Source organism: Phaethon aethereus (assembly GCF_964289735.1).
Source record: "Phaethon aethereus genome assembly, chromosome: 1".
In the NCBI taxonomy this organism is placed as follows: domain Eukaryota; kingdom Metazoa; phylum Chordata; class Aves; order Phaethontiformes; family Phaethontidae; genus Phaethon; species Phaethon aethereus.
The window spans coordinates 62109374-62121566 of NC_138575.1; the positions used below are offsets into that span (position 1 = coordinate 62109374).

The following is a 12193-nucleotide window of genomic DNA, read 5'->3' on the forward strand; positions in this document are numbered from 1 at the left end:
TGTTTTATACAGCATGATTATTACTTTGTATGTTGTACTTTTTCTTTTTTAATCTATGTGAAAATCTCTTGTAAAATGACTGAGTTAAGATGTTGGCTTTCAAACTTTCTTCAGTTTGAAGGAAATTTTCCATAGGTGAAATTTTCCATAGGTTGAGACCTTCTCTAATAAACAAAGCCTACTAAGACCACTTACTCTTCTGAGAGTGCAACTCCACCAGAAGCTTAATCTGATCTGTGGGCTCCCATTAAAAATAGCAGTCCCATTCTTTGATTCCCAACCTTCCTACTCCCTAAAATATTTCATGGTTTAATCAGTTAATCCCAGGAAATCATGCCCCGTTCTACTTTTAAGAAGCCGCATTGTGAAAGAAAGACCAGAATCCTTGTTATTTTATATCACAAATATTACAGAAAAAGATTTTTAAAAAACCACCATAGATTTAAGTATGAGATTCAAAATAAATTCTGTAAATAATTGCAGGTTTCAAGCCATGACATTAAGTTTAGTATTTGAGCAAATACAATGTAAAAAAATTTTACTTTAATGGTGTAGAAAACACACAGTTCCCTTAAGAAACAAACGATGACATCCAGGAGCATGACAGATACTTCTGAAATGCAAACCAATCTGTGAAGGAAACAGAACAGCCTAAATCATTGTATTTGATCAATCTGAGGTAAGTATGAGTGAGACTTACTTCCACTGATTTTGGTTTCACAATTGTTTCAAGCTAATTTAAGTACAGGCCAGCTGAAAATTCACCTTTTTATTCTTCTGGCAGTGACAGTTGTTAATAAAATGGAGAGGACAGAAACGTGGCAGGGAAAGCGGGAAATGAAAAGCGCAGCTTAAAGCAACCGTAATGCCAGAAAGGCAGATTTGACCATTTAAGTACCAAGGGTATCTGCACTACAGCCACAAATGTTCCAGATAGGAGCTAGTAACCTCCCTGTAGTGATACCGAGCTCAGTGCAGGCACAGAGGGTAAGTAATCCTTTGCTGAAATCTCTCTTGAGTCATGGCTGTCCTTGCCCATGCTACCTCATCTTGAAATGACCTCAGTCACTGCTTTAGTGTTCAACAGTTATTGTCATGAATGCAATGTAGACATAGATCTTAAAGTACGTTAGAGGATATTTAATATTGAGGACATTGTACGTAACACTTCACATGAAATGAAATATAAAAAAACACCGCTTTTTTCTTTCCTGCCCTTGAATCAAAAATTTCTAGCATACTACAAAAATCTTTCTTCAACAAACGAACAGAACAAGAATTTTAACTCTATTAGTTCAAATGGCCAAAAATTCTAGCTGTTTTCCTAGTCTAACCTATGACGAAGTTTATTTCCATGTTATTTGATGAATAAAACCATACTTAATTCCTCAGAAATCCAGATTGTCTCAGTCATGAGTGGATTTTGAATTCTTTCTAGCTAGAACTTTCTAGCATTTCACATGATCCTGAGGGATGCTACACTGGGAAACAAGGTAGCTTAATGGCCAAGTCTTCAAAGTAAGAAAACATGATTTGGGTTTGTTTTTGTAGTTTTTTTTAAAGTGAAATAAAACTGATTTACTCATTCACTTCGCTGTCCAAAATTTCTATTTTGCCCTTTTCTCCCTTTTGTTTAGGAAACTTAATGTTGTTTATTGTCACTTCATCAGTTATAGAGTCATCTTCTGATTCCGAGTCATCTTCTGAAGTTAGTATGTCTTCATCTGTATCAGAATCACTCAGTTCAACTACAGCCACATTCTGGAAAAAAAGACCTTAGTTAACACATTATACATTTCTACACCACTTTTATCATTTGATTAAAACAAAAAGCAAACACATGAAACAACCTACTACCATAAGAAAACCACAACCACAATTAGAAAGACTTTTGGGTTCTCCTAGGATTATGACAAATGCCATGAAAAGAAAAACTATGCAGCAAAGCAAAATACAGGAATTTGAGATGCAATCAATTTCTTCAGCGATTTGCAAATAGCATTACGATTTTAATCACTAGGTCTCCTGGCTTGTTTATTATAAAGCTAAGACACTTCTTAGACACTGTCACATGAAAAATCTTTTAAAAATCCTGTCCAAGTTACCCATTCTGCTTCAGCATATGAAAACAAAAAACGTTCATGATCCACTTTGTTTTCTCACTATTTATTTGGAATTCTTCAGCATATACCAGCACCAGACAACCTATTGCATGTAGGCTGGAGACAATCTACAAGAACTCTGACTCCAACCAATGGCCAATAAATTGTTCTGACAGCTCACACCAAACCCCAGGCTGCCTTGTTTCTGCCCTTTTTCTTGTGGGTCTGCAGGCCAGAAGGCACTTGTCTGGGACATGCACATATCACATCATCTTTGTATTCCAATTTCCTTACATGAGCATGTGGCTGCAGCACTTCAGTTAAAAACAGAAAGAAAATATTGATGTGAATGTAAATAAATAAATACCAACCATGAAGGATCGCAACAACACTAACCACTTTTCTAAACCCAAGACCTAGAGCCAGTCTTAAAAATACCAACAAAGCACAGCTGAAAGCCTGTTATTACTCTTAAACTAAAAAGCCTTCTGTTATGCCTTACTACACCTTACACTGTCCAGTTTCTAAACCAAGTTACCCAGGAGACATTTAAAATACAACTTGTGACTTACTTTTGACTCAGAGTTGCTGATTCAAAAGTATGTCTTACTCTGGTCTTAAACTACTTCATCCCCAGTCATTAAATTCTGCAAGTATGAAACCCCAGTAGTAATTTTTAACCAAATATGCATTTTTATTACATCTATGTCTTGAATTTGCAGATCGCAGGCTAAAATGGTAAAGACTTAGCCTTACCTATGAAATTAGCTCATTCTAAGATCAAAGAATTATTTTAATCACATCTAAATTTACTTTATAAAGTAAAAAATATATAGTGGACATTTACCATTTCTATAACTTTTTCTGTTGCACTGTTTAGATTTTCAATATCAAACTGATGAGCTGGTGCTGTTACCATTTTTCTTTTTAGCTCATCATTTGCATGGGCCATCTGTGGTAAAAAGCTCTGTACTCGGTCCAAAACTGAAAGAGAAATACAAACAGATGCACATTAGTTTACACATTTACACCTCAGAAATCTGAGCATTTAAACAGATTCCATTTCAGCTGTAATTTCCAGCTGTCTACCATACTTAAGATCTTTTAATAGGAGGATTTATTACAGTATTCAATTTCCCAAGGCATAAAGAGCAAAAAAAATATTGAATCTATTGGTCAGCATGTGGTGCGGGAAGAAATCAACATCAACAATTGCATTCGGATTCTTAAAACAAAATGTGACTACTTTACTTTTGCTTGCCAATTCCACAGTTTTAAACACATATTGAGAAACTTCCACATCAGCATTCTCTCTAATGGAAATATAATTATGTCCTCCTTTCTTCCCTATTAAAGTATAGACTGAAGGCCTCAAAGAAGATGGAAAAATTAGCTGTACCACAGATGCCATGCTACACTAAAGAAAGTTCAACATCATTATCAAAAGGGGCTCTGAAATTAAGATGGTATGAGACAGACAGATGCTCTAGGTTGAAGTATAAAGTACTTATCCTCTACAGAAATATCCCTCTAAGCTCAGTGGGACTTCCCAATAATTTTAAGGTAATCGGTGTCATTAGGAGAATCACATCCATTTCACTTCCATGCAGGAAGGGAGTACCTTCACCTGCCTCCAGTGTTTCTTCAAATAATCTTTGCTCCACATGTGCAGACAAGCCAATCACCAGTTTTAATTCTCTGTGAAGAGGTATTATTCCGAGTGAGCTCCACAGAAGTCTAACAGGTGTAATCTACCTTTGAAACACTGTCTGAATCTACCTTCATAGAGAGTTTTATCTGAGACAGAACTCAGTATTACAAATTGGTTTTTCTATTACTTTTAAAATCTCCACTCAATCACAAAATAAAAATACAATAATTTGACAGAAGTCCATTTTAAATTAAATGCTTCTATACACCAAATATTTTATACCAAGAAATTACTTCTGAAAAGAGATAAGAAGCTCAGATCAGCAAAAAAGCAACAACTCTTTACTGGAAAAGAACAATCTGAGACCAAAGAACTCTGGTATATTTTCATAAAGAGAAAAACTCCTGAAGATATACTACTTTCTGAAGATATACTACTTTCAAAGGATAACAATTTTTACACTACATGCTCTTATGCGTGGAGTTATGCTGAAGATAATGTTAGCAATCTATACGAAGCTTTGACCAAGAAAGAAGGAGCATAGCTTGATTACGGAAAAAAAAAAGTTTTCTTAACGCAAATTAATTTGTTATGCATGAATGGTTATATGATCTGGCTTAATAATTTTGCCAGCACGTTCATTAAAAATAAAGTTCTGAAAGTGATCTACGTAACTTGCATCAATTTGTAAGCATCTGACTAAACGAAGACCGAAGGTACACCCTGGCAAATTCACTATATGCAGACAGCATGAGTATTTCTGCAAGGACAACCAAGTCCCTAAAACTTAACAGCTGTAATGCCTAGCACCACAAAATCTAGCCTTGCAGAAGCAGCAGTTACACGATTAACCTGTGGGATGTGCAACTGCAACACAGGACCTAGCACCAGTAGAAACAGAACACAAGAGTTTCTCCCTTTTCCCAAGGAAAGCTCTGAAGCAAAGGTTATGTCAAAGATGTTACCTACTACTTGATGCTGTTCCAGTAACAAAATCCTACTTACCATTACTCCTTGGCATCCTAACCGTCTGTAAAGTTGTGGTCTTCTTGCCACTACATTTTGAACTAATCAACAAAGTTTCTTCCAGCCCTGGAAACAAACAAGTATCTGAATGTTTACCTATGTCAACCACAAATGCCATACTTTAACTGTGAGGCTTTCTTCTTGCTCCTACTTTTCCACCTTTCTACAACAAGACTGAAAATGAAGATTGAAGGGTCTCTGCCTCCAGGAATTCCACTCTGTTTTCCTGCAAATACTGTTTCTTGATGTCTGTTTGGGGTGCTCATCTCAGTACTTCTGCATGTAGTAGGTAGAGAATGTCTAGAACTTGCTATCACGAGGGGCTGTGAAAGCAGACAGATCAGTGGGTTCAACAGGAATTAGACACATTCAGGGCAGCAGAGTCATAATCAGATACTAAAAGGACCAAGCAGACACATACCCCCCACCATCCCTACCCCTACAGTTGCAGATAGGGGACCGTAACAAGCATGTGGAGCACATTTTAACAGTGCTTAAACTAATAACTTCTCTGTAACAATCATCTGCTATGGCAGCTGACGGGAGACAGAATACCAGGCTATGTGGACCACTGGCCCAACCCAGCAGATCATTTCTTACAGGCTCCCACTTTTAAAAGTTTTTTGTCAAAGGTTTATTTAGCGACAGATAACAACACGCAGATAAACTACCTGCCATAACCCACAGCAAAACATAGTGAGACAACAGCTGACGTGTGCTAGTTGCACTGATTTCAATCCCCTCCCTCATGCGTGTGACTGCAGTGGCAATCAATGAAAGCAGGCCAAGTGCGGTGGTGCTAATGACCTAAATAAGTATTTTCCAGAGTGGGATTATAAAATACAAACGATGGAGGAAAACTCTGCATTAATTAGACAAGTTAGTTCTTATGGCCACCTACACAGCAATCAGCCCTTTATCATTAACTAAAATAAAGCTTTATTTCTTTTTAATATCGTTTTATCCTCACAGAAAGGTTGTTACGGCTGTAGATACCAGTTTAAGGCAGAGTTTTCCCCTGTATTTCCTTCGTGTTACCGGAGCAGCACCCGGGCAACCGAGAGCCCTCCAAAAACGCGCGAGATGCACTGCAAAGCGGAGGACTAGCAGCCGGGTGGGCTGAAGAGCCCCCTCCCTCGGGGGCAGCCCGCGGGGCCGAGGGCTCACCGCGAGCCAAGCCGACCCCCGCTCCCCGGCTCGCCCTGCCCCAACCTCCCGGCCCGGGGGGCGGCTGGGCTGAGCCCCGCGGCGCCAGGCCCGGCCGAAAGGCGGGCGGGAGGCCCACGGCAGGTCGGAGTGCGGCGCCGCGCTTCTCGGCCGCGGGGCTCCCGCCGCTCCCGCTCCCCCCGCGGCGGGGGGCAGGGGGCCGCTCACCTCCCCGGCGCCCCACGGTCAGCAGCTCCCGAGAGGCGGCCGGGCCCGCCGCTCCGCCGTCCCTCGCCATGCCCCGACCGACCCGGAAGTGGCTCGGGGCCGGGCGCGCGCTCCTCCTCGCCCCGCCCAGCCCCGGCGCAAGCGCCCCCTAGAGGGCAGGAGGGGCAAGAGGCGCCCTGAGGCCGTGGCTGGAGTGAGGGGCTCTGCTGGGGCTCCGTGGCGTTACCGCCGCTCCTTTCGTCAGGTAACCGACACAAACACCTACACCGATGTAAATCTGGGGTTAGTAATGCAGAAAGGAAAATAATTCACGTTACAAAGAAAAAATATATTATTTTAAAATCTTTGTGAAACTATTTGGCATGAAATGTCCATCCCCTCACCTGGAGGAGAAATGAGAGTATGAAATGAAGCTGCAAGAGATAACATTATTTGAACGCCTGCCAGCAGCTGCTCTTCTTTGAAGACTTTCCCATTTTCATTGTCAGAATTTGACAAACGCACCTAAAATTAAATTGCAGACCCTGAGGGAATTTTAATTATCTTTTGGAAAAGAAACGTATGCAACCGTCAAGTTCAGCTGACACTGGCCAACCTGCTATTCAAGATTTGTTCTGCAGTTTCCTTCCCTGTTTGTTTATAATCTAGACAATATAAAAACTGTAAAAAGAGAACTGAATCGTTCAGGAGAGACGAGGAGGGAAGTCCAGGCCAAAAATGAGGAAAAGTAGTAACAGGGTAAGTGGTGTTTCTATGCCCTCGTTGCAAAGAACACAAGGGAAAAAACCCCTACCCATATCCCTGTATCTTAGAATTAACAAATACAGAGGAGTAAGAAGCAAACCTTCTCAAGGCCTCAGGCAAGAGACTGCGCTGTGGTTTTCCTGACAGACTGGCCCACACAAGCCTCCTCTGCCCCTTTCCCAGCCAACCTGCAGTGCCAGCTGCATTACACCGACTTTGTTACCTGGTTTGCACCTTCCCACCCAACTGTGCCCCAGAATTTTGGATTCCCAGAAAAATCCTGTTGCTAGCTTTGATGAGTGAAAAATCTCGAGGACTGAAGGTTTTGCCTCAGGCCACAAAAGTGAGTCTTTCTGTAATTGCATGCAACCCAAAATAACAGTGTTGGGAACCTCAAATAATATATTTTATGCATGGGCATTACATGATTTCAGTGGAGGGAGGGGCATAATACTGTCAAGGAACCTGTAATAGGGAGTGATGAAATGATTGCCCAAGATCAAACAGACAAGCAATTAGAAAAGCCAGAAAGAGCACCCTCAGGTGCTATTCACAAACCTCAGGTTTACAGTCTAACCCGTTGGCAACAGAGGCAGATGAGATCTTTATCTGATTTGCAAGGCGGCCCAACTATGTATTCACCCTGCATGGTGTGGATACACCATACAGCATCTGTAGCCCAAATTCCCAATAAATTCAGGCTTGAGGCAGCATCCACCACTGACTCAATAGCTCTGAGGTTTGGACTGCTTAATTCACTTAATGCAGTATCAACTGAGTTCAAGATGATGCTGTGTATATTTCACTGTCGTAGTGCAGAATTTTTTGGCCCTGGTCCTGCAAATACATCCTCCCGTGCTCAATTTTCTGCTTTTCCACACATACCCACAGCAGCTAGCTCCAGTTTACGGGCAGACACTTGGTGACTTGCCCATGCTGCCTTTTGTTCTGTCTACAGAAAGGAAAAGAGATGCAGTAGACGTGGCTGCTGACACCATCACTAAATATCCGGTTCTCTTTTCTTCCTGTTTCTCCCCTTTCACCTTCCACTTAAGGCATCCTCACTACTTTGAAGTGTTGAGCAACAATCCAGGAATAATACTAGTAGTGATAATAACTGCACAAATTTAGCTGGCTTGACTATTTTAATGTACTAATATTAAGTCTGTCTCAAAACAAGAGTTTTGAGGATTGATTAGCAGGGCCCCGCAAGGCCTTGGCTCCGATTTAGTTTGACAGAGGCAGCTGAGCTCAAGCTGAGTTACCCGCAGACTCGTACGTCAGCCCTCGGTGTTGTGCGCAGGGTGTGCAGACCAGCTGGGCAAGAGCAAGGCTATTCCCACTGACCCAAATACATCAAAAAATGGATTTCTGAGGGAGCTCTTTTTAGCCAAGCAGCAGGAAAGAACAAAAACGCCCGAGTAGCTGACATTCTGGCGTCGGTACAGAACGCTGCGGTGCCTCGCCAAGAAAGCTGCTGCGAGTGGAAGCAAAGGCGCCCTCGCCGCCTGCCAGGGCAGCGGCTCCGCGGTCTGTCCCTCTCCCCGGCCGCCGTCTTCCCCAGGCAGCCGAGCACCAGCAGGCCCTGCGGAGGGAGCGCGGCGGGGGCCCAGCTTGCCCCGTGCCGCAAACCGAGCGCAGCGCTGCCTGACGGGGCCGGGAACGCCACGCGGGTCCCGCCGCTGGGCCCTCAGCGCCCCTCGCAGGCGGCGGCGGGGTGACAGGCGGCCGGAGCTCGCCCGGGGGCGTCGGGCCGGGCTGTGAGAGGTGTCGCCCCTCCCCCGCCGCGCACCTCCTCGCCCCGTACCGTCCTCTCCCCTCAGCGGCGCGGGGCGACGGTTGGTGGCGGCTCGCGCCCCTGGCGCTCGGCCCCTCCCCCGCCCGCCGCCGGGTCAGAGCGGCCGGTGGCGGCGGCGGCGGCGGCTGCTGCGCATCACGGGCCACATCATCGCGGGGGCTGCCCGCCCTCCAGCTGCTTCCGCGCCTGCTCAGTGGCGGCGGCGCTCACCTAGCCCCGGAGCTGTCACCGCCGCCGGGCTGGTCCCTCCCCTCCCGCCGCAGCGATGGAGGGGGACTCCGGGCCGCTGCCGGCATCGCCCTCGCCCAGGTGAGGGGAAGGCGCGGGCCGAGGGGGGCGGCGGGGGCTGGGGAAGGTGGGGCGGCCAGTGAGGGGAGAGGGGCCGGGCCGGGCCGGCGACCTGCCGCCTCGGGGCGAGGGAGGCAGCGGGCGGGAAAGTTTCCTCCTGAGTGGCGGAGCTGCGGGGCGCCTGCCCCGCCCCAAATGCCGGGGGGTGCCCAAGGGCTGCGGGGCCCGCGGGGCCGCCCGTCCCCTTCCCACGCGCGGAGGTTTCCCCCTGTGTGCGGTGGGGTTCGTCCCCTCCCATACCGCCCTGGGACCGCCGCCCGCCCTGGCAGCCGCCCTCCGCGCCGCCTTCCAGCCGCGCCCTGCGGCCCCCGGCGCCAGGGCGGACTCCGCTCGCTGCCCGCCGGCCCGGGTGTCCTGCGCCCGGCCCGCGGATGCTGAGGCGCCAAGGGCAGCCCGCGCCCCGGTGCCCTGCGCTCCTCCTTTGAGCAGCTCCCCGGCAGCTCTTTTCATCATGTGTGCGGAATTATGCGCTGCTCCAGGTAACCCGGACAATGAGCCTTTGCTTTGGTTTCCCCGTGCATGCACAAGATATGGCCAGCATTTCCCATGGCCCTTATTCCCTGGCACTCTGTGCATCCGTATGGGCCTGCATTTCTGTTCCCACCTTTGCGCCTATAAAAATATGGCAGAATCTGCCACCGCAGATGCAGTTGCTAGACAAGCATGGAACCAGTACCCGAGCAGCACGCATGCAGACTTCAAAGACCATCTTCTTTTTGTGTACTGGCATTGTAATTAATACGTGGTTGTACATTTGTGCTCTTTCCACACTTTTCTGCCAAAACATAGGAGCTTTTTGTGATTTATTCTACTTTCTACTCTGTCATTAATTCTCAATTAAGTTCAAGCAATAGCTTCTTTCTTTAATTTCAGTGAATATTGTAACTTCCTCCCCCCTACTCCCCATGCTGTCCAGGATGCAGTTGTGTAGCTGCTTCACTCGCATTTGATCCTAGATTATAGACCACAGTACATTAACCAGACTCTGATGAATGGAACATGTAAAATTAAATAATTGTTTAGTCTTAGCATCAGGAACAAAACATAATACCTGAAAAAAGTCTGCTCATATATCTTTTCTAGGTAGCATAACAGGCTTTAGCAGACATCCTAAGTTATCCTCAGTTTACCAGTTCAGTGATGCTGGTGAAAAGATGAGAGCAGGTGGGAAGACCTGTTCTGGCAGCATTCCCTACACATACTGCCTTAAAGGGATTGTGAAACTGGTGTTGCTTTTCAAATACCTTAGGATATTATCCACAAAAAACAATGTGAAGTCTGTATCCTAGTGCCTGAGTTAATAAGCAATTCATCCCTCCATGGTGATGACAGTAGAAACCTGTAATCAGGATGCCAAATAGTACAGTTAGGAGTCATTCTGGTAAGTACCTGTTGGTTACTTAATCTATAGGACTGCATTATCTCTTATACTGCAGATTTTCCCACCTGCTTTTGATGGGCTGGATGGGATTTGCCTGGTATTTTTCATGTTGGCATTCCATTTGGGTGATTTTACAACCTGACCACATTTCACAGCCTTGCTACCTTGTTTCTGGCTCTGTTTTGGTCTCTTCTGATTGAGTTACCTTAAAAGTACAGAGGCAAACCAAATCTTTTTCCCACAGCTGCTTTTCTCTTCCTTGGGGCCAGAATCGAAAGCTGCTATGTTCAGGAAGTGGAATGCAGCAGTCCCAAACTTGTCTGAAAACAGAGCCTGAGGCTGGCAGCTTTTTCAGTGTCTTATATTCAAAAAGGCACCTGGAGGTTCTTTAATCTGTTTTTTCCTCTCGTTATTTTTTCTTTTCTTTCTTTTGCTGTTGATTTAACCTACAACTGCCATACAATAAACACCATGTTAACCAGTTTACTGCATAATATTTATGAAATGACATGTAATGCCCATATATCTGCTTTGCATGCAACATTTCTTAATTTTCAGCATGTTTTCCAGTTTTTAATACCAAACATTAAGTATCTGGTTTAAATAATCTTAGCCCAGTGTGCCACCTTGGGTTCTGGATTCTACAAAATGATTACTGATAATACAGTCTGTTTACTTGCTATATGTGCTGAGGTGATATGATGTAGCTTTCACTTTCTACTGATATGTTCTTTAGGATACAATGATGTAAGTGAATAGCCACAGCTGTGATAAGGGCGTCAGTGCGACACTGGGAACTTCTTTGTATGCAGGACACAAAAGAGACTGTGCAGATCCCTGTATCACCTGTGTAAATATTATTCTGAACTTAAAAAGGGCCCCAAAAACCTTCAAACTTGACAGAATCTCAGAACTGCTGCGGTCGGAAGGGATCTCTGGCAATGGTCTAGTCAACCAGTTCTGCTCAGTGTGGGGTCAAGTACAGCAGGTTGCTTAGGACCATGTCCTAAAGTTTCAAATATCACCAAGGGTGGAGAGTCCATAACCTGTTTGGACCAGTGTTCAACCACCTGCACAGTAAAACAAAGCTTTTTCTTATGTTTAAATGAGTTTCCTGTACTTCAGTTTGTGCCCACTCCCTCCCATCCTTTGACTAAAGAGTCTGGCTTCGTCTTTGAAGCCAGAAAAGAATCCAGCTTAATCTTTGCTCATTATGGCAAAATATTAAAGCTCAGTATTTCATTTATGTTCATTTACTTTCCTAAATATCCCTTTCCGTGGCTCGTTCTTGTACTGAGAGGTGTTTCTCAGGCAGGCATGTTTAAGCTCTTGTGTTTCATTGTAGACTACTTAGAATTACAATGTAGAGGTTATTCTTGCTTTAAAAGATTACTTGTAAAAAATGTTTGCAGCTTTTAGGAAAAATGGGTTTTGACTATCGTGTGATTAGATTTAGATCCTGTGAAAGCCCTCAGTATTATTTAGATAAGTGTTATCTTTTGGTTTTGTTATCTAAACTCTGAAATTTCTGAAAGAAATTAATTTTCCTAAACTTAGACTTTGATAAATACTTGTTTTAGCCTGTCATAACATTAACTCTACAAAAGTTTGATACTCAATGATTCACCACTCTTCTTCATTCCCCTTTTTTTGAAGGTACTTAAAAAGCACAGTGATTTAATTACTAATTGTTTTCATGCTTTAAATAAATTATCAGCTATCTTATCACTAAATGATCAAATTTAGCTGTAGAATCCAGTCCCTTAATC

At 44.3% G+C, this 12193-nt stretch overlaps 1 protein-coding gene across 1 annotated transcript; it reads right to left on the bottom strand.

Moving 5' to 3' along the window:
• Positions 1–1578: 1578 nt before the first annotated feature.
• Positions 1579–6223, bottom strand: NOPCHAP1 (NOP protein chaperone 1; the record flags this gene model as incomplete). Its single annotated transcript, XM_082001518.1, has 4 exons — positions 1579–1761; positions 2950–3086; positions 4759–4845; positions 6154–6223. The coding sequence occupies 4 exons, from the start codon at positions 6221–6223 to the stop codon at positions 1579–1581; spliced, it is 477 nt and encodes a 158-aa protein (XP_081857644.1).
• Positions 6224–12193: the final 5970 nt, after the last annotated feature.